We start from the raw sequence: 24,962 nt of genomic DNA on the forward strand, positions 1-24,962 counted from the left end.
ACCTACCAGGGCTCGATTGGTGAGTATGTGTGTGAATGGACAGGGAGAAAGAATGTGAAGACAGTAATCTAAAAACTTCATGTAGATTTAATATTATCCAACTTTTCCCTTATAAAAATTAGGCTGATACTTAAGTTGTGGTGCATGGAACGTGCAATTGAGATTATATATTAAATGCCGTAGAAGCATTGAGCTGCAATGATCCAGAGGAGAGTCACATGAAACAAGCGTATGAATAAATAAAGCCCTATATAACGTTGACAACCGAAAACTCTCCAGCCAGCAGCCAGGAACTCATTTAATTGCTAAACATAATTTACTCTAGGATACATTTGAAAACATCTTTCCATTGAATATTACTTCTCCATTTCTCTCTCACGTTGACTTTCGAGATGCTTGAATCTCCAAATAATCATTTCAACGGTAATGGCAGATCGAAATTATCATATTTTCTCTGTCAACCTTGGTACAATCTTCTCTTCTCTAGTATAAGCATTTCTCTAAGATGAATAGTACAGCGAGCTCCGGGGGATTTCTTGGCTCGAATAATATAGGTGGTTTCGGATATGGCATTGGATTGTCTGTGGGAATTCTGTTACTTATAACAACAATTACACTAGCTTCATATTTTTGCACCCGGGTTCAAATAACACCATCTGGATCTGGCACCAATAGGATGATCATGTTGGAGCCGCCTCACCCTCAACACATTACCCTTGAGGTAGGGCTTGATAAGGAAACGCTAAACAGTTATCCAAAGCTGCGTTACTCAGAGGCAAAGCTTGTCAATAATAAAGACTCTACCGCAACATGCTGTTCCATATGTCTGGGGGACTATAAGGGTAGTGACATGCTGAGGTTACTTCCAGATTGTGGACATCTGTTTCATCTCAAGTGTGTTGACCCCTGGTTGCAATCCCACCCCACATGTCCGGTCTGTAGAACGTCTCCACTGCCAACGCCACTCTCGACTCCTTTGGCTGAGGTTTTTCCATTGGCAACAAGAAGGGATATTGGATAGTAATTCATTTCTGAGGTGGTCTTTTCTGGTGGTAAAAGAATCACACTTTAACAGTCCTCTATTCTGTAATGCAGCAGGTGTTGAATATTTTATAGATCTCTTATCTAATACTATAATTGATGCTCCTATTCTGTGTCCAATACTTGCATTATTTGTATATCCCAACATAAATTGTGAAAGTTTGAAATACATTTATACAAGAAATTTTATCTTCCCCTTTTTTTCCTTTTCAATGGATGTATTGGGGTTACATCCAATATGTGATACAGGCTTGGTGATACAAGACATAATTGGATTGGATAATAATTGTATTGTTGACAAATATTATCATAATGGGATTGAGTAATAATTGTATGTGTTGACAATTATTATTATAATGAGAATGGATAATAATTGTATGTGTTGACAATTATTATTATAATGAGAATGGATAATAATTGTATGGACAGACAATTATTACATGTTATTGTTTTGATGTATGCTTAAGATACGTAGTCGTTTTAGGTATCGTGCGTGAGATGATTGGGTATTGGTTGGTTCAAGTATCAGTTTGGGACACCATTGAGTTGTTATGTATTGATGTATTATTGATAATTGTTTTGATTAATAATATAACCACGTCAAATATATTGTTGTATATTTGTGTACGTACTCTTGTATTGGTAGAATATGTGTGTGTTTCCTGCTAAGATGGATGTTGACCAGCAATAACTTAGATGTAACAGTAATGTAATGATAATGCTTTAACTGCTTGTAGGTTGTACAGACGAGACGTACGTTTTGCAGGAACTTGTGATTTCCTGCTACCTTATTATTACATGATGTATAGTATCTTCTGAAAAGATTAAACAAGGTATTTAGATTGATGATGAGAATAGGAATGAGGCAATGACATGGGGATAATGGATATGATAAAAAATTAATTTAGAATCTCATGAATTGTTGATGAGAATGAGAATGAAGAAGTTAATTGTGGTTGGAATCTTATGGGATCTATAAGAAATGAGATGCTATTGCAATTCGCCATGTTAACAGAATAACAGTGCTGAGTCCATATGAAGAACATGCACCGCAGCACCGGGCAGAAATCCAACTGGACTCTGAATCCAAGCAGTATTTCAATTTCAAGTCCCCGCTAAACTAACTAAACACCATTAACTGTATTTCAAATCCGCACCCCACAACCTAAACGACATTAGTGTCCAGCTATCAGGCATTTACGATTCCAAGGCATCAAAGTGTCAGCTGCATATTAACTCTGATCTTGTGGTAGTACACTCTGAGTTTCATTGCTAAAGGAGGAGAAAATAAAATAAGTTATAACTAGGGGTGTGTATGGGTCAGTTCCGCTTCATTTTTATCGAAAATCGCTTCCAAGCCGTATGTTCGTTCGGTGTTCAGTTTTTACCTATTAATCTTCTAAACGGTTATTTTCAGTTTGGTTAACCGTTTATCAGTTTCACATTTTATTTATTTATAGTTTAATACGATGCCAAGAAAATTTTACAGCGCCCTCACTCTTCAATAATAACCTGAAGCATTCATCTGCAAAATATAAACGGGTATTAATGATTCCACGAGGGTAAGCATGAATTCTCGTATTAAATGTTTAAGGTTGTATAACTAAAAGTCCAGGGCTCTCTTCCATGCACCCGGAGGACTTGGTGGCCTAATAACTCATGCTCTCATTTTTTGAAAGACAAATGTTTTAGTTAAAACTAAAAACTAATAATGCTTACAGGAGGTAATCAAACAATTGATTCCCACCACTTACACTAGCCTAATGCTTAAATTAGCTTGAATAATTAGCTTAATATTCCACGAGGATAAGACATATATTTTTGCAGATTGCTTTCCTAATTGTTGTGGTCACCTCTTACATTCACTAACCTAAATGGAAAAACAAAAACAAAAACAGGATTCAAGTATCTGGTAACCAGCTGCAAGTGAAATTCATGAAAGTTTTAACAGAATCAGCTGCTCACAGATAAATGGTACAAGTTAATCAGGAAAAACAAACAAGGAAAATGATCTTCACTAGAGCAAGACAATGCTTTAAGATTTAGTCTGCGTTGCACTACCACCAAGGGCAAGGAGATTCCCACCACAAATGGGTCCATATACTGTTGAAATTAACAACTAGTAGCAACATACCGTTTTACTAACAACCGAGTAGTTACAACCTAGTAGCTACAGTTGTTGCACCTGCTGGAAAACTAACCTTTTGATGCATTCAGTTTGATTCCGCAGAGTTTCATCTTATGCTCAAATTATTAAATTACCAGGAACAACCATCATACAATGCTAACTAATTTCTTACAAAGAGCAGTATTATAAGGTTTATGGTTACTCTGTCAGTTATACATGTTCTAGCACCTAAAAAATAACTCACCAAAACATTAACTTGCTGCACGTAAACATTAACTTGCTGAAATATTTTATAATCATTAATCTGAAACATAAGCACTCAACCAACAAAATACCTTGCTGCAATAGAGAATTATAAGTACTGACACTGGATAGTTTGTAATGAAAGATAACGCTTACCCATTTCAACTTCTTCAAGTTTCTACCTTATCTCCTCAAACACCAAGTGGAGTCTTGATGTCTGTTTGTTTTGACTTTAACCAAATCTGTAAAACTTAAGATGCTCGAGCATCAATTAGATAAAAGATATTATAAGTGCCTTCTTAGAATGCATATGGAAAAAATCAAGATATTAGTTACGAGTAAAGAAAATTAGAAGTGCTTTCTTTTAATGCATATGGCGAAATTTAAGATGTTCAGTTACGAGTTATGGAAGCTAAATCGTAGACTACACTTTACCCTTAAGAATAAACAATTTCGAGAAAAGTATGTCAGAAATCAGATTTCAGTCCATCTTCATATAATTAAGTATGTTAAATATTTGGTATGAAACTTAATAAAGAAAATAAATAAGTAGCCGTACCATGTCATTGTCATACATTGCCCAACTCTAGAAAAGTTGTAAACAGTTTTGAACCTTGGACAAGAAAGTTTACTGAACTGCAAATGACTCATAATCAGATACCAGCTTCACGCTTGCTTAACATATATTATAAAGTATGTTCAACAAAATTCAATATAGTGCATCAAAACATAGAAAGAAAACTGAAGAATGCACAAGATATGACTACCTATTTCAACGATGCATTGGAGTACTACTATGGTAGAATTTGGGATATATAAGACTAGTAATAAGCAATCATTTACAATGTGCCAACAGAGATATCGTAAAAATGAGTTTCAGCACAAACTTTTCATTTTTTTAAATGCAATTACAACCATATGTATGTTCTAAAATGTAGGCATACAGTCCTTGAACTTAGGAAGAGGGAATTCCTGGAACCACTGATGGTCAAGAGCATCTTCAGCTGTTATCCTCTTCGCGGGGTCACACCTTAGCAGCCTGTTCAACAAGTCAAAACCAGCATTAGAGAGGGGTGCTGCTCCAGTAAAAGATGCAGCAGGAAATTTCTTGTGCAACAAATTATCTGGCTGCTTGACAAACCTTGCCTTGGCTTTAGGAAGTTCTGAGAAACCAGGCCAACTAGTCTCATTTGGTGTGCCTAGCATTCTGAATATCTTGTGAATCTGATTGATCTCGTTACTCCCATCGAACAAGGGTTGGTTCAATAAAAGCTCAGCCATGATACAACCCACAGACCACATATCAACTGCTGTTGAATATTGTTTTGCCCCTAATAAAAGTTCAGGTGCTCTGTACCATAGAGTAACTACCAGTTGAGTGTAAGGTTTAGCTGGGCTTCCATATCGTCGAGCCATACCCAAATCACATATCTTTAACTCACCACGCTTATTTACAAGCAAGTTTGAAGTCTTCAAATCTCTGTGGAGAACCCAATTGTCATGAAGATACTTTACTCCCTGAAGTAGTTGGAGCATAAGGCATTTAACTTCAGTTTGACAGAATGGCTGTTTCTTTCTCCTACGCAACACTGCTCCGAGATCATAATCCATGTGTTCCATCACCAAGAAAACACAGTCAGTCGAGGAACCTTCAACTACTTCTTTAAGATCAATAATTGATGGGTGATTGGAAGAAAAAAGAATGTCGATTTCCCTTAAAGACAACATAGAAAACCCTTCTTCACCGTCATTATCCATCTTTACTTTCTTCAGCGCAACAATTTCCCCAGTTTTTTTATTTCTGGCTTTGTAAACCACACCATAAGTGCCTTCACCTAACTTCCCCAAATTTTCAAAGTCATTCACGTTCCTACAAGCCTGAAGCATGTTCAAACTTCCTTGAACCGAAGCAGCAGGCTCAGGTGTTTCCCTAAACCCACATTCAATATCATTATCGGCACTCAAATGCCCTACACTATCACTGTAATTTTGTTGCCCATCAACCTCCATGCCACATTCATCAGTTAAGGTACTATGATTGCTACACTTGTCTGACGACCCCGATGACTTGCCCTCAGAGGCTTCTCTTTTACGCTCAACAAACTGAGGAACAGTCAACTTCTTACCAAACCTCATCTCACCAGTAACAGCCTTCATCGACTTATCAGCAGGGGAATCAGAAATCTCGCCTTCCTCCACATCATCTATCCACCGACAAGACCCAATGTCATGCAATTCGACACAATCCTCATACTCCACCTTGTTACATCCACCATACTGTGCCGATACAACATCCACAACAGACTTAACCACCGGTGATCCTGATTGACGAATACCTGTAGAAACACGAAAACTACCTGTGGAAAGAAAGGTGTTAGACAACTGTTTGTGGAAAGAAATCCCGGTAGAACTAGACAATTTACACACTTTATCATCTCTGTCCCACACAATGGGTGAGTACTTCCTCTTCTTGTTCGAAATCGACTCCACCTTGCGTATATTATAACACGGCGCCATCGTCTCTGTACCCGATATCAATTGGCCCTAAACAGATTTGAAACCCTAATTAGCGATACCCAATTGAAATACACGTGATTTGTAGGACGTATCTAAGATTATAATAAAACTATACACAACTCAAAGAGCAAACCCTAGTAATCGAATTGGAGTATACAATCAATGAATTATATATAAAGTAAAGAAGAGAACTGAAACAGTAAGAACCTGTATAAGAATCCGGAAGCAGTGATTATGTGTTGTTCAATTGAGGTTGTAAGATATGTGTCTATGTGTTTGTATAGAGAATAAGATAGCGAGAGAGAGAGAGAGAGATAGATTAAAAGGGTTTTCAAAATATGATTCGGGGGCAGGGGGGTGATATTCCTTTTCCTATTCTTTTTCGGAAACCGCCTTGCTCTCGCCCAATTTCTTGCGCGGCAAGCAATAGCATAACCGGATTTATACTTGTCAAACGGGTAGGATTTGGATTGGATTTGACTAAATCCATATTCATATTCAATTCGGATATTTAATAACATAATCCATATCTAAATCGGATTTTATATCAAGTCAGCCACCCGATTCGTCAAAATATCTTACTTAAACCACCATTTCCCACGGCAACTCATTTAAACCATTAAAAAACTAATATATATCACGTCGTTATATTAATAAAAAAAAGTTAACGGTGATGCTAATGTTTCAGCTAACATGGCGTTGAATAAGCAACGGCTAGCTTGATTGACTTCACGTTGACCCCTGTAAATATAACAGACATACAAACACAGTGTATGTATTAGGGTTCTTGATAAAAAAATTAATCTTCTCTTGAATTTTTGCATAACTTTGTAATTACTTCTCACATTATCATCATCTTCGCTCATAACCATAAACCCCCATGTCTGCTTTGTCAAACTCGTTAGTTGTTAAGTCTGATAATAACTTGATTTTTTATTTTTGTGGTATGAATGCTCGAGTACTTATGTCATGGACTTCCAAAAATCTAGGAAGAGGTTTCTGGAGTTGTGGTAAAAGCAAGGTAAAAACAACGTATAAGTAATTACATTCGTATATTCACTTATTACTAACAAATAATAACAAAATAAACAAGTCGCACAATACGATCGAATGAAACAGTACTATTATATAAAACACAAATAAACAGTACAGAGAGGATTGATGATTACCTTGTCGAATGATGTTAAAGAGTGATAATTGGTGTCCAGATTTTGTTGAAGATAGATACGATTGAAGATTGAATGATGGTTGATAGTGACGATTGAATGAACCCGCTGTTTAGGGTTTTTTTAGCCCTAAATTAACCCGCCAATATGTCAGTTTATTTGTTTGTTCGGGTTATTTGTTTAATTTATTAGGATTTCTTTCATTTGTGTTGTGTCACTTGATAGTGAGTCCAGCGTGGAACATACGTGGACTACCAGCTCACCACTTCTGGATGTTTCTGCTTAAACTAACGGAAATTTTAAAAATTTTAACATTTTCTGTTAATTTATTTAGAAAGGGATAACAGCGTGATATATATTAGTTTTTTAATGGTTATAATGAGTCGTCGTGGGAAATGGTGGTCTAAGTGAGATATTTTGACGAATAGGGTGACCGACTTGATATAAAACCCTATCCAAATCCATTAGGATCTCGGATTATCGGATCGGACTCTGGATCCATTTAGGTTTTTTGAGATGAATAATATTAATTTAACACGTTTTAAGAACTAAAAAAAACTTAAGCACAAAAACTATTTTATAGTCGGAGATATTGTGAAAAAAATGAAAATATGTGAAAATAGTTCAGTTCAAAATAATTATGAAATAAATAAATAAAAATAAAATAATGTAATTGGATAAATATCTGAAAATAATTATATTTGTCAATTTATAAAATTAAAATAAAAAAATTGTGAATAAAATATTATGTATGAAAATAATTTATGAAACACATAATATGATAAAACCTGGTTTCTAAATTTTAATATGATGAGATAACAGTTAAATTAATTATAAAATTAATATAATTCATATTGATTCATATAAAATTAATTATATTGATTTAATAGAGAAAAGTTCTATGGAGACCACGTTTTCATCGGAGACCTTGGAGACCACATATGTTCTGCAATCAAAATATTATAAAATATATTATTTTGTGAAGTATGTTTTACGAATATCACTAATTCATTAAAATTATTGAAGATCATTTAAGTTTAATAAGTAGAATGTGTATGTTCTGCAAGCTGAACAAATGTTCTGCAAACTTACCATATTTTGCAGAATAAAATATTTTTGTAATGTTTTATATGCAGTACATATATGATATTCAAGATTTTGAATAAAATAAAGATCTTTGTAGCGCATGATTCGCAAAATAATATGTTTTGCAATATTTTATGCAATATTTAACTTGCAGAACATAAGTGGTCTCCAAGGCCTCCAAAAAAAAGTGGTCTCCATAGAACTTAATAGTTAATATATACAGTAAAACCTCGATAAATTAATAACCTCGTTAAATTAATAATTTCTTGTAACCCCGAGCCGGGCCCTTTATGCTAAATTAATAATTCGCTATATTTATAAGATAATATTTTTTATTAATGCATATAAGTCCCATATAATATATAAATCAATAATTGCATATTACATCAAAATTATAGATTTTTAGGATGCACTTTTATAGTAAGCCTCAATTGTAAACTGCTTTTTTTTAAAATTGATGTCGGCTTGTACTTCATCTTGAATCTTTCTTAATGCATTATGGAGCTCTGACGTACTATGTTCATATTACAAGAGGAAATTACGTAATGTAATTGTTGCTTTAAGGACATTTTTCTTGAGCACTACAAGAGATGAGGTTAAAAATTACATACAATAAAAACTTCTGATTGTTAAACAATACTATGCAAACCAAAATTATATAAAAACTAAATCAGATAAAAAAAATTATCTCATTATACCTCGTTTTAAAAATATGTCAAATTCCATGCCTAAATTATGTATATAATACCGATAGAAGAGTTTAACCACAAAATTACCAAGTAATGTACAACATCACATTCAAAAAGAACTTATGATATGTAAAACAAAGTACAAGTTCCTAGCAAATTATATATACTAAATAAAAAAATTGGCCTCAAACAATTTACGCATAATCCATACCCTCATACGATTTGCTGACTCAGGTGTCCAGAAAGTTTTCTTTTGATTTTTTTTCTCGTGGGTAGCATCAAAGAACTCAACTAGTGTAAGCATCCGCTTTTCCTTTTCCTCGAGTTCCTACAATAAGGCATTGAGTGAAAATAATATAATATGATAAATTGAAAATTTTGTTTTTCTTAATGTTAAATGAAAATTTCAACGACTCCATTTCATGAGTGATATACCTAAGTTCTTACTGTTTTGCTAACTTATATATAGAGCCTTTTACTTTCCTCACTTATATAATAAGAAGGCAACTATAAAATTGAACATACATGAGCAAACATGAACAAATAAAGCTCTATCAGATCACCCAGACTTCTAATTTTTGTGACAAACTATAAGACAACATATAAATCATGCATTTTCAGTTATCCTGTTTACCCTTCCTCCTAAAGTATTCATAATAATTTTTATATTAAAAGTTGACATGCAAATTATAACCGTTACAAAGAAAAACTTGAAAAGTAAACTTGCTTGGCGGAAAATGACATAAGGTTTTGCGCCAGTAGTATGCAATAACATCTTGCGCTTTCAATTTTCCTTATTTTGCTTGGACATTCTTTGAAACTTTTCTGAATCCCACCAATCACACAATGCTTCCCAAGCATCCAGATTGATGTGTAAAGGTTTAACATCATGTCGTCTAGTTCCTGGTGCACTATTTTGAACTCTTTTATTAGCTTGTTTCAACTCCCATAAAATCATACTCTTTAAATTAGTCTTTAAATGTGCCTTCACTCTAGCACGTGACACTTCTACAGGAACTCCTTGCTCGAAGTCATAGTATTTCTAACATTCAAGAAAGAATTACCGAAATATAAGTGTTGTCCAAATATATCTACCAAATTTAAAAGTAATCTAAAAAAACCCATAGTAAACATACTAGATATATAGCTATGAAATCCATTTATATATGTGTGTGTACTTAGTACCTCAAACTGATCAAGTACATTCCTGTAGTATCCGTCATCGAAGAATTGTGTATGAGGTTTACCAACGCTATCCACAGCTCCTTCAGGCCGAAAATCTCTTGATATTGCCTTCGAAGTCTTCTTTTGTATATTTTCTTTAATACTGCAACATGCATTGTTCATCACTAATAAAACTTCTCATATAATATAAATTAAAAATAAAATGTTTAAAAGAAGATATGACAAAATTATAATTAATAAAAAACAATAGTAAAATTTACTTAATACTTGTCGCTAAACGAAACAATTCCTTTTTTTGGTTCACCCTCTAATGGGACGTTTGGGTGATGACCTGTTGAGACTGATCTATCAGCCTTCTCAAAGTATGGACTCAATGGGATGTCCCTCCCATTCTCGTTGCTGCTACTATTACCCCTTCCACCTTCATCATAATTTCCCCTTCCACATCCATTTCCCCTTCCTCCCCTGCTAGCCCTGTTTCCGCGGCCAGCCCCACGCCTCATCACAGTTACCACCATTAAAGATAGTAGGGACAACAAGGAAAGCATAAACATCAACCAAAACTGCAAAAGTAGGGGAATACATATATCTAAGTGTTGATGCTTATAACTAATCAAAAGAGATGAGGTGGTCTTAATTTGAATATGAATTACTAATTTAAAAATACTATTTCAAGAATGTGTTAATCAACTATCTAAAAATACTATAATAGTTTCTCTCGAATTAGAATGTTTTACTAAAGTATGACAAATGATTCACTAAATGAAGGCAAAAGCCCATCTTCACAATCAATCATCAGCTGCAAACATGTTGGAAAATTAGGGCTTCCCACACCAATTTTTAAGCAAAAAACGTGTACTCATACAAATACAATAATCACAAATAATCAAAGTAAAAGCAGAATAATACCCAATTGGAGCTTTTAGTTTGAGCTTCCATAAAACCCATATGAGAAACAAGCCTCCTATTTTCTTTCACAAACCCAAAAGACCTTCCGTTTGCCATTCTAAAATATACAAATAGATATTCCCAAGTAGAAGAAAGAGAGAAAATTAGACTTAACAGAAAAAAAGAGAGGGAAAATTGTTGTAAATGAGGGAGGGAGGATGCGAGATTAGGGCAATAGAAGTGGATTAGTGGATGAATAAAGTAACCGCATAGATAGCTAAAAGATATCCTAATTTGTTGAAGCTGCTAATATTTACTAACAAACATAATCGTTTGGTTTTCCTATTATTAAAGCTTAACTTTATAATATTTTTTTATTTCTAAGCTAATTTTATAATAATATTTTATAATAAATCATCAAAGTTATATATTTAATTTATAGGTATGAAAAAAATTATATCTCATTTTTAACCTAATAATTTTATAGCATATATAAGATTAATTGTAATCGGTGTTCTAAAAATTAATAACTCCGCTCAATATTAATTTCCTTTCAATAAAACTAATTTTTTTGGATGTTTGTGTGTCTCTCCTCTTGGATTGTGTGTTTTGTCTCTCCTTTTGGAGTGTTTGTTATGTTTTTGTTTAATCATGCTTGGGTTTATCTGGTGTTGGATCTGTTGAGGACAAATTTATTGATATTTTTGCTGATCTGCAAAGCCTGCATCGAATCTGGGACGGTGATGATTATTGCAAAAGCTCACCTTTCACAACCAAAGATTGTTCATCTTTCATGGATTTACACTTTCGGCATGTCTATAGCTGGTATCCGGTATGCAGATAGCACGGGTGCCTTCGGCATGTCTATAGCTGGTGTCCAGCATGTAGATAGTTGTGGTGCAGCTTTTCCAATCTCATTTTATTCGATTGGTGTTTCTGAATATTGGGCTAATCATAGTTTTTATGTGATATGGTCAATTACGATGTTGCTATTTTCAGAGATGTTTGTGCAATTTGGATCGCTTGAGATGTCTTTGATTTCGTCTTTAGCTTCAAGAATTTTGAAACTCTATGTGTTAAACGATCAGAAAACAAATCATCTAATTATTTTTAGTATGTTATTTGTTTTACCACTTGGTTGTATCGACATTTGAGGGTTTGTCTCGGCTGTACTATATTCAATTTCATGAAAACTTTCTGAATTTGTCAAAAGAAAAAAACTCCGCTTAATAGGCTGAATACTCGTTTTCAAACTCTTGTCTAATCCAAGTTTTGAGTAATTGGAGTCAAAATTGATTTTATAAAACTAGGTCAAAACTCCGTTTGACTCTGAGTTTCGGACACAAGTATGACTTTATCAACTTTTTGATATTTCATTTAAAATTGTCTTGAAAAATACGAGACGTGAAATTGTATGTGATTAATTATTACTTTTCTCGGTCACCGCTATTTATTTGTGTTTATGAAATAATGTTTGGCATGCATATTAAAGTGAATATAAAGAATAGCTTTACAAGGGAGTTTGAAGTTTTAATACATATAGACTAAAATTTGAATATATTTAATATTTTTTGTAAAAATACATTCACATTTTAAAAATATTTGCAAAAATACTTTTTTTTATTTGTAAAAACACTATATGAAACTTTTTTTTTTGCAAAAATATGATTTTCTACAACTCTATTCAACTAGATGCAACCTTCGTCGAGTTTCTGCAAATGCATGCAATCACAAATCCAACAAAAAAAACTTGATTCAAGTAGTTGAATATTTGTTTAATTTTTGTTAATTTTTGTTGTACCGTATTTTTGCAAAAAAAATTATAAGATAGTAAAATTGCAAAAAATCTTCCAAAACTTAGTATTTTTGGTAATTCTCTTATATAAAAACAGGATTACAACCGAAAGATTAATAAGTTAATTTTTTTTTGTAAAATTTGAATATATTTAATTATCCGCCCTACACTCTGAATTTTAAGTGCTTATTTTCTCAGAGCTAAACTGAATTGAACCAATTTTCGAATTTTATAACTTGATAATAATATCCATCACAATTCCAATTACGAACTGTGACTTTTGATTTTTTTATTGAATGACATTCGAATTTTTACGAACATAATTGTGTAAATAATATTTTTTCCATTAAAATAGATAACATATATGCTTTTCTAAAAAATACCAAAGGTCAAAATCTTTTTTATAAAAATACATTCACTTTTTAAAAAAAATTTGCAAAAATACTTTTATATTTGTAAAAAAACTAATTTTAATTATTTTTTTGGCAAAAATATGATTTTCTGCAACTCGATTCAACTAGATGCAAAATTCGACAAGTTTTTTTAAATACATGCAACCACAAATCCAACAAAAAAACTTGATTCAAACTTGATTTTGGTTGCCCGTATTTTTGCAAAAGTGTTTTTAAGATAGTAAAATCGCTAAAAATCTTTCAAAAGTTAGTATTATTGGTAATTTTTCTAATATATATAATAATTTACAAAAAAATGAATAAAAAAATATTTTAACCTGGTCAAAATATACTGAAATATGTGATAAAAATCAAACATCTTCCAGTAAAAAATAAAAGTACAACCGAAAGATTAATAAGAACATTTTTGTAAAAATACATTCATTTTCTAAAAAAATTTGCAAAAATACTTTTATATTTGTAAAAAAAACTATTTATAATTTGTTTTTGCAAAAATATGATTTTTTGGAAGAGTTTCTGCAAATGCATGCAACAACAAATCCAACAAAAATACTTGATTCAACATAAAAGGGATATATCTCCAGTTTACAAAAGTTAAAAAATGTTGACACTTGGTTAAGAAAAAAAAATAGTTCAACTTACATTAGCTAAAAAACCATGTTCAAATTTTACACAATTATGATGAATCTTCTTCACTTTCACCCCACTTATCAACACTAGAATTATCTCTCTCACTTTCAGGATCTTTATCTTCATTTTCCGAGACATACTCATCATCAGTTTGGTAATTGGTGAGATCAATGATAAAATTTGTTGGATTATCAATAACTATGGGTTTAGCATGGGACATTGATGCATTCAACTCCTCTTGTTGCAAATCATCGTCTGTACAAGATGTTATTTCATTCCGGGGAGGGTTCTTGGTTGTCACCACTGTGTACCAAGAAGAATTTGGATTGTTGATATTAGGAGCATAGTATACTTGTAAAGCCTGACTAGCTAACACAAATATATCTTCCGCGTCTAGCTGGGACTTGACATTCACAATGGTCATCCTATGCCTATCTACCTTCACATTTCTTGTACTATCAAACCAGTGACATTTGAGTAACATAATACTGTGACCATTACGATAAGTGAGTTTCACTACTTCTTCCAGTATTCCGTAATAATTGCCAGCAACTTCGTTGTAACAAGTACCTACAAAAAAATGTGTAGTTCAGTCCCAAGAAAATGATTTTATTTAAAGAATCAGAATTTTTTCTCTTCATAAACCAACACTACTTTTAGAAAATAATCGAAAATATTAAAATCAAGAAGAAGGCCAAGTGATGGTAAGCCCCTTCCTCTCATCAAGAAGAAATCAGAAAATGGGCAAACCTGCTTCACTTTACAAAATAATAAACTTGCTTTACTTTGTAAAAAGTACTTTGTAACGTATCAATCATGATGGACCAGTGCCACTAGTTGCACGCCCGTAATAACCCGAACATAACTTTTTGCCTTTCACTTTGTTCAGGCGAGTTTTAAAAATACTACAACAGTATGGTTGTAGTATGTATACAACACCTTAGACATTAAACCAATGAATTTAACAAAGAGAATAGTTAGAAAAACTTAAGGATTCCAACCATCCAAGAAACCAAAGAACCTCCCAGTGCATCGAGAAATTATCTATGAAATCCCCTGCTTCACTCACAGAGAGGCCATAATTCAGATACCCTTTCACCTTCAAAAACACAGAGGGACTGCACCTCATATGACCACCTGCTCGAGAAAAATGAAGCAACAAAAAAGCACCAGCAAAATTGATATCTAATCCACCCAACCAACAAAATGTGAATCCGAAAATCATGCCAAGCACAGAAAAGCTTCCCAGAGCATCGAAATTAAACCATGCCACTCCCTTGATTAACACAAACCAACCATATACTAGCTCAAAACCAAAGCAGCAAAACATGAAACCAAACCAGCCAAACCAGACCTTCCAATCCTTAAACAACATCACGAAAAAAAAAGGACACCCCAACACAGACGAGCACCACAAACTCCACACCTTAGAGAAAAAAACCAGATCAATTCTTCCAACTCAGAGTAAAGAGATACCAGCAAATCCAAATAAAAACCGAAGCAAGACTTCAACAAAGTCTGGCTTAGATTGAAGGAAGCTCTAATTAAAACCATCACCTCAGAAACTTTATACACACCCTCACACTAAAAAGTAGAAATAAAACCTTGGAATCCAGTCAAAAAGAAAACACACATCCAAGAAGAAACCGGGGACTTACACAGGACTACCCAGACCTCAAACCAGAACCCCAATATACTAACTTGAGTCTCCAGACGCCTAGCCAAATAAAGAACATAACCCAACAAAACCTGAACCCTAAATTCCACTTACCTTCACTACACAGACCCCTACCATACTTTAGAATAGAACATAAATAATACGAACCCCAACCCTTAAGAACCCGTACCTGCAAAAACCAACTACACCACACAAGCAAAAAATAAAAATAACCCTTCCTCAACTTCGAGTTCCCACTAAAACCAGACTTCAAGCCAAACACCCAGCTCAATAGGTTCTAGACATAAGAGAACAGACTCCAGCTTATCCACATAATAGAACCAAAACCAACCCAATAAATACTCGATTCCAGAAAATACTTTCCTGATTCTCTAGTACTCAGAATTAGTAACAACTTCTAAATCCAATCAAGTATACAACTCTATATGCACTTCTCATACTTTATCTACATTAGTGTTCTTATATTAGAAAAGTGACCATTAAACATAGCTCAATTTATATTTTTTGCCTAGTATAGGGCTCCATTCACTAGGTCTATAATTTTAAGAAATTTTCCGTTTTAGTAACTATTAAACTAGCATTACATAAACTAGAAATTTTTGTTCTAGTTTTTGTTTATTCAGAATGTCATTTCTAATTCAGGTACTATACCGGATTAGATATTTTAAAAATTTGAGTAGGACTAATCGAAAGGTCACGTTCGAGAAGCCTAGTAACTGAAGTTCATCCTTTCCCATCACAACTAATTAAAAAAAATTAAACTACAAATCAAGGAGTAAAAGGGAAATTTTACCTTGGACATATACACCTGAATTAGGCGAAGTATATTGACCCGGTTTAGCGCAAAGAAATTTAAAACCATTACACTTAAAACCTGGATAAGATTTGATTCTTCGAAATGGACCTTCAATAATGTCTTTAAATTTCTCATGCAGTTCATGATCTGGTTTTACCTGTAATCATCATATTCAAAAAAATTGTCTCTATTAGCATAAAATAATAATATATGACCAACTACAAATATTTATATACCCCTACCCTTCGTTCAAACCAACTAATAAATTTTTTCTTCGCGTATGCTTCAAAGATGGTTAGATCCAAGTCTGGTTTCTTCTTGTATGTTAACTCTTCAAATTGACTGAAAAAATTATGTTATAATGTAATATAATCAAGAAATTTAACAAAAATCTAAATAATATTTAAACTTTTTAAGTTAAAATCTTACGTTAAGTACTCTTCAACTTCTAGGATATTAATGAGAACATAATATTTCACAATCTCCATTTTCTTATTAGTCAGGTACCTTTGTTTCTCTCTTTCAACCTTACTCATCGGATATGTATAAGCTTCTAGCAAATGTAGATAATGGTTTTGTTGTGGCACCTCATTACTTTGTAGTCGATTATGTAAAGTTGCCACATCTGACTCAAAATAGAGGGAGCAAAAGTTAGTGAGTTCCTCCTCAATATAGCGTTCTGCCATTGAACCCTCTACGCGAGCTTTATTTTTTACAATTAACTTTAACTTATGCAAATATCTCTCAAAAACGTACATCCAACGATATTGGACAGGGCCACCAAGCATACATTCCATTGCCAAGTGAATAGGCAAATGCTCCATTGAATCGAAGAAAGCAGGAGTAAAGATAAGTTCTAATTTACATAATATTTTCACCATATCCTTCTCCATTTTCTCAAGATCATGCCTTCTTAAAGATGTTAAGCACAAATCTTTAAAAAAAATTGCACAACTCAATAATGGCATCACCAATCGATTTTGGTAATAAGTCACGTACCATAATTGGCATTAACTTTTATAGAAATACATGACAGTCATGAGATTTCATACCTTTGAACGTCCTTTTATCTACCTTACAACAACGAGCTATGTTTGAGCTACACCCGTCTGGAAGTTCCAATTCTTTCACCCATTTACATAGTTTATCAACTTTGTCTCTTGTCAGAGCATATGGTGCTTGAGGTATTGTACCATCTGGATGAATCCATAACTCCTTTCGTATCTTCAGATGCTCACAATCTTTTCTTGATTTCTCCTTGTCCTTTGTCTTGTCATTATTTAGGATTGTGTGAAAAATGTTATCAAAAACATTTTTCTCTATATGTATAACATCCAAACAATGACGGAGCTGAAGTGTCTCCCAGTATGGAAGCTCCCAAAACATGGACATATGAGTCCAATTATGTGTCACCTCAAAATCCTCAGGTTTACACCATTTTATTTTTCCATGTGGATAGAACTTAACGCGCTTACAATAATTCTTTACCGTTGTACCTGAATAACGAGTTTTAACTGATCTTGTCTCCCTAGAACCATACTTGTTATGTTTTCTCAAAGGATCATTTGGTTCTAAAAATACTCGAGAGGTACCATAATAACTTGCTTTTCCCCCGTGCTTTAGCTGAAACCCTTTAACATCTTCAAGACAAATGAGACATGACATCCTACCATAAGTTGACCACCCACTGAGCATGCCATAAGCTGGAAAGTCACTAATGGTCCACAATAGTGCTGCCTTCATTACAAAATTAGAATGCAATGATTTGTCAAATGTTGTTACTCCTGTATTCCATAATATTTTTAATTCATCGATCAAGGGTCGGAGATAAACATTGAGGTCTTTTGTTAGATCCCTGTTTCCAGGAATGATGAGTGGCATAATTATGAATTGATCTTTCATGCACATTGACGGCGGAAGATTATAAACTACAATAAAAATAGGCCAGACACTATAGCCTCTTGAATGTTTATCATGGAATGGTTGAAATCCATCAGTTGCAAGGCCTAACCTTACATTTCGAGACTCATTGGAAAATGAATGAAATCTTCTATCAAACTGTTTCCATTCATCTCCATCAGTTGGATGAGATATTTGTCCTTCTACAACGTACCTAGTTTTATGCATCTCATATATTCTGCAGTGTGCTTTGACATGAATAATCATTGTATTCTTGGAGTTAGAGGAAAGTACCTTAGGACCTTCTTCACCACTCGTGCTTTTTTTGGATTTTTTTAAACTTTATACCAGTCGGCTCCACATATATCACAAACTAACTTATCCTGATCAGCATCTTCCTTGTAAAATAATATACAGTCATTCTCGCAAGTATCGATCTTTTCATACTTTAAATGCAATCCACGAACCATATTTTTCACATTTTGGTAGGTCTCTGGCAAAGTATGTGTACTAGGCAATACAGACCCAATGAGTTTAAGTAACTCATCGAAACCCTTTTGGCTACAACCATACATATTCTTCAAGTGCAACAATTTAGTAATAAATGATAGTTTTGAATGCTCTTCACAATTTGGATATAAGGGTACAGAAGCATCATTTACCAACTTGTAAAAATCAGAAGCTTCCTTATTTGGCTCTTTTTCCACATTATTAAACCTGTATTGCTCTCCAATGTCTCTTAAAATTTCAAAAGCATCATACATGTCATCGTCTTCACTGATAACATGATTCTGACTACCGTCATAATGACCACCTCAATTAATCTTTTCACCATGGTGATCCCAGACAGTATAGGCCTCAATAATACCATTTAGATAGAGATTATATTTTACCTCATCTTCGGTGATCCACGCCAGATTCTTACATTTGGTACACGGGCATCCTATCAGTCCATATTTGTCTTTTGTTTTCTGAGCAAAATGAACAAAACTATCCACACCTCTCTTGTACTCCTCTGTTAAACCACCCATACCATCAAACCTATGTTTCATCCAACTTTGATCAGATGACATCTATAAATAAAGAATAAAAAGAGAATTACATAAATTTAATGGGCAAAAGATATCATGTAATTATCCCAAAATTTCAAGACAATATCGTAAAATATACCCCCAATATTTGAAATTATGTGGATCGTAGTGATGTTAGGAAAAAGAATTGAATCAGAGGTGTAATATGTAATTTGAGTTCTAACACATGATATTGTATGTGTATATTTGTGTTCAGCAAGAGAATAAGAAACAGAGAAAGAAGATCGATGGCGGCCGCTACATGTATGTAGACGTGGTTAAAAACTAGGGAATTACTAAATACTACGAAACCTATCTAAGTAAATACTACGGTATATACAACTGAATCCATCACTTATACTAATTCCGTCATATTAATGTGTTTCTATCACATTAATTCCACCCCTAAATTGTCCACCAAACTTTTGTGGCGCCATAAATTATAAAATCCACGGATTTTGTGTATTAAACTAATTTCCCGCCAGTTAAATTTATTGTAGCAGTCAACGTAGACCTTATTTGTATGAAATCTGTCACATTAAAAAATAAGTCAAAGGTCAACCTTTCACCCTGATAAACACTACGAAATCCGTTTTATTTAAGCGCCTAAAATTTCCGTCACATTTAGTCCGTCAAATATAGCGTTTATTGTTGTAGTGGAGACTGGCTCCAACTGTTTACTATCACCTTTATCAACTTCATCTTCTTTCTTATTTCACAAGATACTGCTAATCTAATAATTTTTCCATCATCCAACAATTTACTTAAATTCATAAATATTTCTTAATGTTATTTTAAATATTCAATAGATGAAAATAAATTATTATTCTAAAAATTGTATATATTATAAAATTTTTAAAAATATATCTTGATAAATTAATAAATTAATAATTTATTGATATATTAATATTTCAATTAATTAATAATTTTTCATGGTCCCAAAGGTATTAATTTATCGAGGTTTTACTTATATATATACGTACAAATTTAATATAATTAATATTGATACATATAAAATTAATTATAATATATATATATATGTATAGTATATATATATATATTAATATAGTAGAGAAAAGTTCTATTAAGACCGCATTTTTATCCGAGATCTCGGAGATCATTCTGTAATCAAAACACTATCGAATATATTATTTTGTAAAGTATATTTTACGAATATCACTAATTCATTAAAATTGTTGAAGATCATTTAATTTTTAATAAGTATAAGTGTATGTTCAGCAATTTGAACAAATGTTCTGCAAACTAAACATGTTTCGTAGAATAAAACATTTTGTAATGTTCTACATGGAGTACTTGTATGAAGTTCAAGATTTTGAATAAAATAATAATCTTTGTAGAACATAATTTGCAAAATAATATGTTTTGTAATGTTTTTATGCAAGATTTTAGTTGTAGAAGATAAGTGGTTTCCGTGGTCTCCAACAAAAATGTGGTTTCCATATAGGGATGGCAATCGGGTCGGTCGAAACAGGTTTAGCAAAAACCAAACCCGAACCCGAACCTGAACCCGGAAAAACCCGAACCACTAAACCCGAACCCGAACCCATCGGGTTCGGTTCGGGTTCGGGTTCGGGTTTGTAGATCACTATTAAATTGCACCTTGGGTTCGGGTTCGGGTTCGGTTCGGGTTCGGGTTTGTAGATCACTCTTAAATTGCACCTTAATTTTCACAAACTCTAGTGAAAAATTACTAGGATCTGATTTGAGTAAAGTGCTCATAAATACGACGATAAATATGACGATATTGAAATATTTGGGGTTAAATTAGAGGGTTAAGAGAAGACAATGGATCATACCTCTATGAATAAAAATTTTAGTGAAATAATGCAATAATCTTGACCTTTAGTATACTTGTATTGAACATGCTTGCTAAAAACATATTTCAACGACTTTAATGCAATAATTTGTAAAAAGTATAATTTTTTAGTACTAATATTAGTAATATATTATATATTATATTACTACTTTAAAAATATAAAATATTATTCATATATTAACACGGGTTTCAGATCGGGTTCGGGTCGGAACGGAACGGGTTTCAAGTTTTCGGGTCGGGTTCGGAACGGTATGCCTTAAACCCAAACCCGACCCGAAAATGGTTCGGGTTTAAAAATCAAACCCGAACCCGAATCCAAACCCGAAATATTCGGGTTCGGTAAAACCCGATCGGATCGGTACGGATCGGGTATCCATCGGTTCGGTACAAATTGCCATCCCTATTTCCATATAACTTGACTCTAATATAATATATATATCAATATATATTAATATAGTATATATATATTATTATAGTATATATATTAATTATATTTATTTATGTTATTCCAAAACAATCTAACAAAGAATTACAAAGGGGGTTGAATGTAATTCTGGCTTCTTTTTCAATTTTAAGAACAGTTCTACTATAAATATATAAATGTGTTTGATTTAGCAATGGTGTGGAATGAAAGTAGTAAAGAAATCAAATCACAAAGTAATTAAATACAATTACTTAAAAAACTTTCTGGTGGATTGAACTTTTCCACCAGAGATATATATTAAGTAGAGAACTCTATGTTACAATATTGTACACAGTTGCTTACAAGTTGAACTACAAGACGGAGAAATTCTTTATAGATGTAGCTTTTTCTATTTCTCTCGTAATTGCTTACTTACTTGGATAAAGTTCTACTTGCTACTCTTGGTTTATATATCACCAAGTTACATGATAAAAAGACAAACAAATAAGACAAAATGTTTCTAGTCTAATTCTAATGCTTCTTTATTTCTCAATCCATCATATTTGAATATCTTGAGTTTAGCATGAAAATGAAAATGCTTCTTTGTTCTCTAAAACCGGTAATTAGGCTGCCACTTTCCATTTGCATACAATCAACGCATGTGACTGTCAAGTCACTATCAACTGCTCTTTTGAATTTATTCACCCGTTGAAACTTCATTGGATCATCCGTTGATACTATGGTTGATCATCCGTTGAAACTTTGGTTGATCATCCGTTGAAACTTTGTGAAGCATCCGTTGAAGCTTTAGCTGATCATCCGTTGAAACCTAGTGAAACATCCGTTGAGACTGTCTTCATGGCAGTTAACTCCATTTTATTTATACAAGATTACAAGGCATATAATATTTACAATTAACCAACCTATCTTGCATATCAATCTAGTAGTCAACATGACTTAAACATTCTACAACATCTAGTTCACTAAGGCATTATAATATGCATAAATGTGCTACTAATCTTATTGTAACATAAGCTACTCTTTCAACGGATGTTGAAGTGATCATCCGTTGAAAGCTACAAATATACAAAATAATATATACTAAGTGTTTTAGTTTAACTTATCATCAAGTTCAAAACATATTCTTAACAATCTTCCCCAATTTATGTCTACTGGAATTGTAGCCATAAATTAAGAGAAACTTGATGATAACAAAACACCCTATAAATACAGACTGAATTATAGTAGACATAATTTACAAGTGCTACAATTTATTGACAAACATACAGAGGAAGGTTTGTAGAGAATCTCACAGGCCATCTTCAAGGTGCTCCTCTAGACTGAGCAAATTTAGCTTATTTCCTTGATTGTATGAACTTCTTTCCCAACTTCACTTTATTTTCCTCAATCTGGAATTGGAGTTGCCTGTAGAACTCAGATTCATCTTCATTTGTCTAATCTAGCTTTTCTTGCATCTCCATGAGAGTTTCATTGCTTGAAATCTTTAGCTGATCTTCCAATCTGAAGAATCTTCTAATACATTTTTCATCTTTGAATTCCATTATCCAGTATGGCCTCAAATGCACCCTATCTCTAGTAAAAGGAATTCTTAGTACTCTTGGGAGTGCATTTGGTCCTCTCCAGCTATTATTTATCTCCTCAATTTTGTTTAGTACCATTTTCTTGGCTACTATGTTGAATCCAAAGTTCTTTTTGATTGAGGAGAAGATAGTCACCAAAGTATAATAGCCTTCATTGAGAATTCTGTGAAGGGGCCAAGTCATCTCTCTTCCACCCTTGTACCTGAAGACTAATCTTTCTGGAATATATCTGTAAGCATCAATGGCTCTAACTTCATCTATCTCTTCCAGGTAAAGAGTTATGTCTGAGAATTCTTTAATGTCACAAATGAAGAGTTGATCTCCCTTGTTGACAGTTGGTTTTGGTGTGGTGAGTGATTTGGATTGAAGTCTGACAAGCTTGGCCTTCTTGATAGCTCTTTTCTTTGTCTTTCTTGGATTGACTTGGATTGGAATGTTTAGATCAAGAAGAGGCAAGCTGTCCCAATGTATAGGTTCGTCCGTGGGAATTACAGGTTCACCATGGAAAGTTATGTTAGGATCAACCTTGAATCCAGCCTCTTTCACTGTAAGTATGGCTGGTTGACTTAAAGTAGTAGACTGGATTGGCATGTATTGTTCCTTATCATCATTAAAATCCAGCTTTCTCTTGGATGGGAGTTTGTATCTAAATTTCCTAGCCTTCTTTGGTTTTTCTTGCTTTTCTTCAATCAAATTCTCAGTTGTCACAGTAGGAAAAATAGCTTATATGATTGTTAGGGCGAAAACATGCGCTAAAATTCACGCAAGTATACGCATTCACAAGTAGTATAAGATATAAATCAGATTCGTTCCCACAGAGACTGGTTTAGGTTAAGTTCAATTTATGCACCTATGCAACAATGTATGGTTATCACTCAATGCTAAGACAAATAACAAATTGGGTTTTGATTAAACTAAGAGATTAAACTAACAATTATAACTAAGAGAACAAGAATGGTTGAACTAATATATATGACAAACATGGGATTCTAATTTCATTAAATACTTCATTCAATAGCCTTTTCATTCTTTACCTTAGAATGTGAAGGTGATGACACTAATCAGATAATACAAAACTGATAAACGCCAACTTTCGTTGCACGAGTACCATTCTACCAGACATCCACAAAAGAGATAGAAGCTGAATAGACACCAATTATATTGAGACTATATATGTCTATAGAATTTGACAACATAACGGTTTAAGCACAAGTTATCTATCATGATTACACAGGGCAAGTAAGATGGGTAAAATTACCTACGAATCATGCATAACAATTACATGAACCTATGCATGGCAAGTTCTAAACCTCTATATTCACTATCGCTTCAATAGAGATTAACACGCTATCTTATATGTTAGCTACGCACATAAGACGAATAGGCACAACCAATACTAGGATATCAATCAATCACCACACACCAAGATATCGAAACAAGTTAATTATTAAAATCCATAAGTAAATCCGCTAGAATCCCATGACAACGATTAGCCCATAATTGAACTCATCGTCACCATGGGTTCCAATGAAAGCATGGTATAAAACAAGGTCTTAATAAACTGAATAATAATTAAAGTATGAATAAACGAGATCTAGGTTCAACAAGAACAAAAACGAGCATCCAAAGTTATAACTAATTCAAAAAATCACAATTTGAAAACAAGATCTTCTTTTTTGGAGTTGTTTTGTGCTTCTAGGTCTTCTTCTTGGTATCCCAATCTTCCCGGATGATGAAAACCCCTTTTTTAAGTATATATAAGCCCATATTGGACCAGGACCCTTAAAATTGTCAAATTCCACTAAAAAAAAGGCTTTTTCAGAGAAATCAGCGAAGTTAGCCGCGCATCAGCACGCGGCCGCGCGCGGGTCGGAGGCGGTCGCGTGTCAGCAGGCGG

The 24,962-nt window shown here is 33.4% G+C and overlaps 2 protein-coding genes across 5 annotated transcripts; one reads left to right on the plus strand and one right to left on the minus strand.

Moving 5' to 3' along the window:
- Positions 1–304: 304 nt before the first annotated feature.
- LOC141716976 (RING-H2 finger protein ATL70-like) lies at positions 305–1,181 on the plus strand. Its single transcript, XM_074519112.1, has one exon. The coding sequence runs from the start codon at positions 506–508 to the stop codon at positions 1,019–1,021; it is 516 nt and encodes a 171-aa protein (XP_074375213.1). The 5' UTR covers positions 305–505; the 3' UTR covers positions 1,022–1,181.
- A 3,026-nt stretch (positions 1,182–4,207) lies between these two features.
- LOC141720474 (cyclin-dependent kinase G-2-like) lies at positions 4,208–6,346 on the minus strand. Of its 4 annotated transcripts, none has more exons than XM_074522904.1 (3): positions 6,137–6,346; positions 4,559–5,956; positions 4,208–4,451 (listed from the first exon to the last, which is right to left on the minus strand). In XM_074522904.1, the coding sequence occupies exons 2-3, from the start codon at positions 5,927–5,929 to the stop codon at positions 4,437–4,439; spliced, it is 1,386 nt and encodes a 461-aa protein (XP_074379005.1). In that variant the 5' UTR covers positions 5,930–5,956; positions 6,137–6,346; the 3' UTR covers positions 4,208–4,436. The 4 variants fall into 4 exon arrangements, with proteins under 4 accessions (XP_074379005.1, XP_074379004.1, XP_074379003.1 ...); XM_074522903.1 differs by having other exon boundaries at positions 4,554–5,956; XM_074522902.1 differs by having other exon boundaries at positions 4,208–5,956.
- Positions 6,347–24,962: the final 18,616 nt, after the last annotated feature.

Source organism: Apium graveolens, chromosome 4 (assembly GCF_009905375.1).
Source record: "Apium graveolens cultivar Ventura chromosome 4, ASM990537v1, whole genome shotgun sequence".
NCBI lineage: Eukaryota > Viridiplantae > Streptophyta > Magnoliopsida > Apiales > Apiaceae > Apium > Apium graveolens.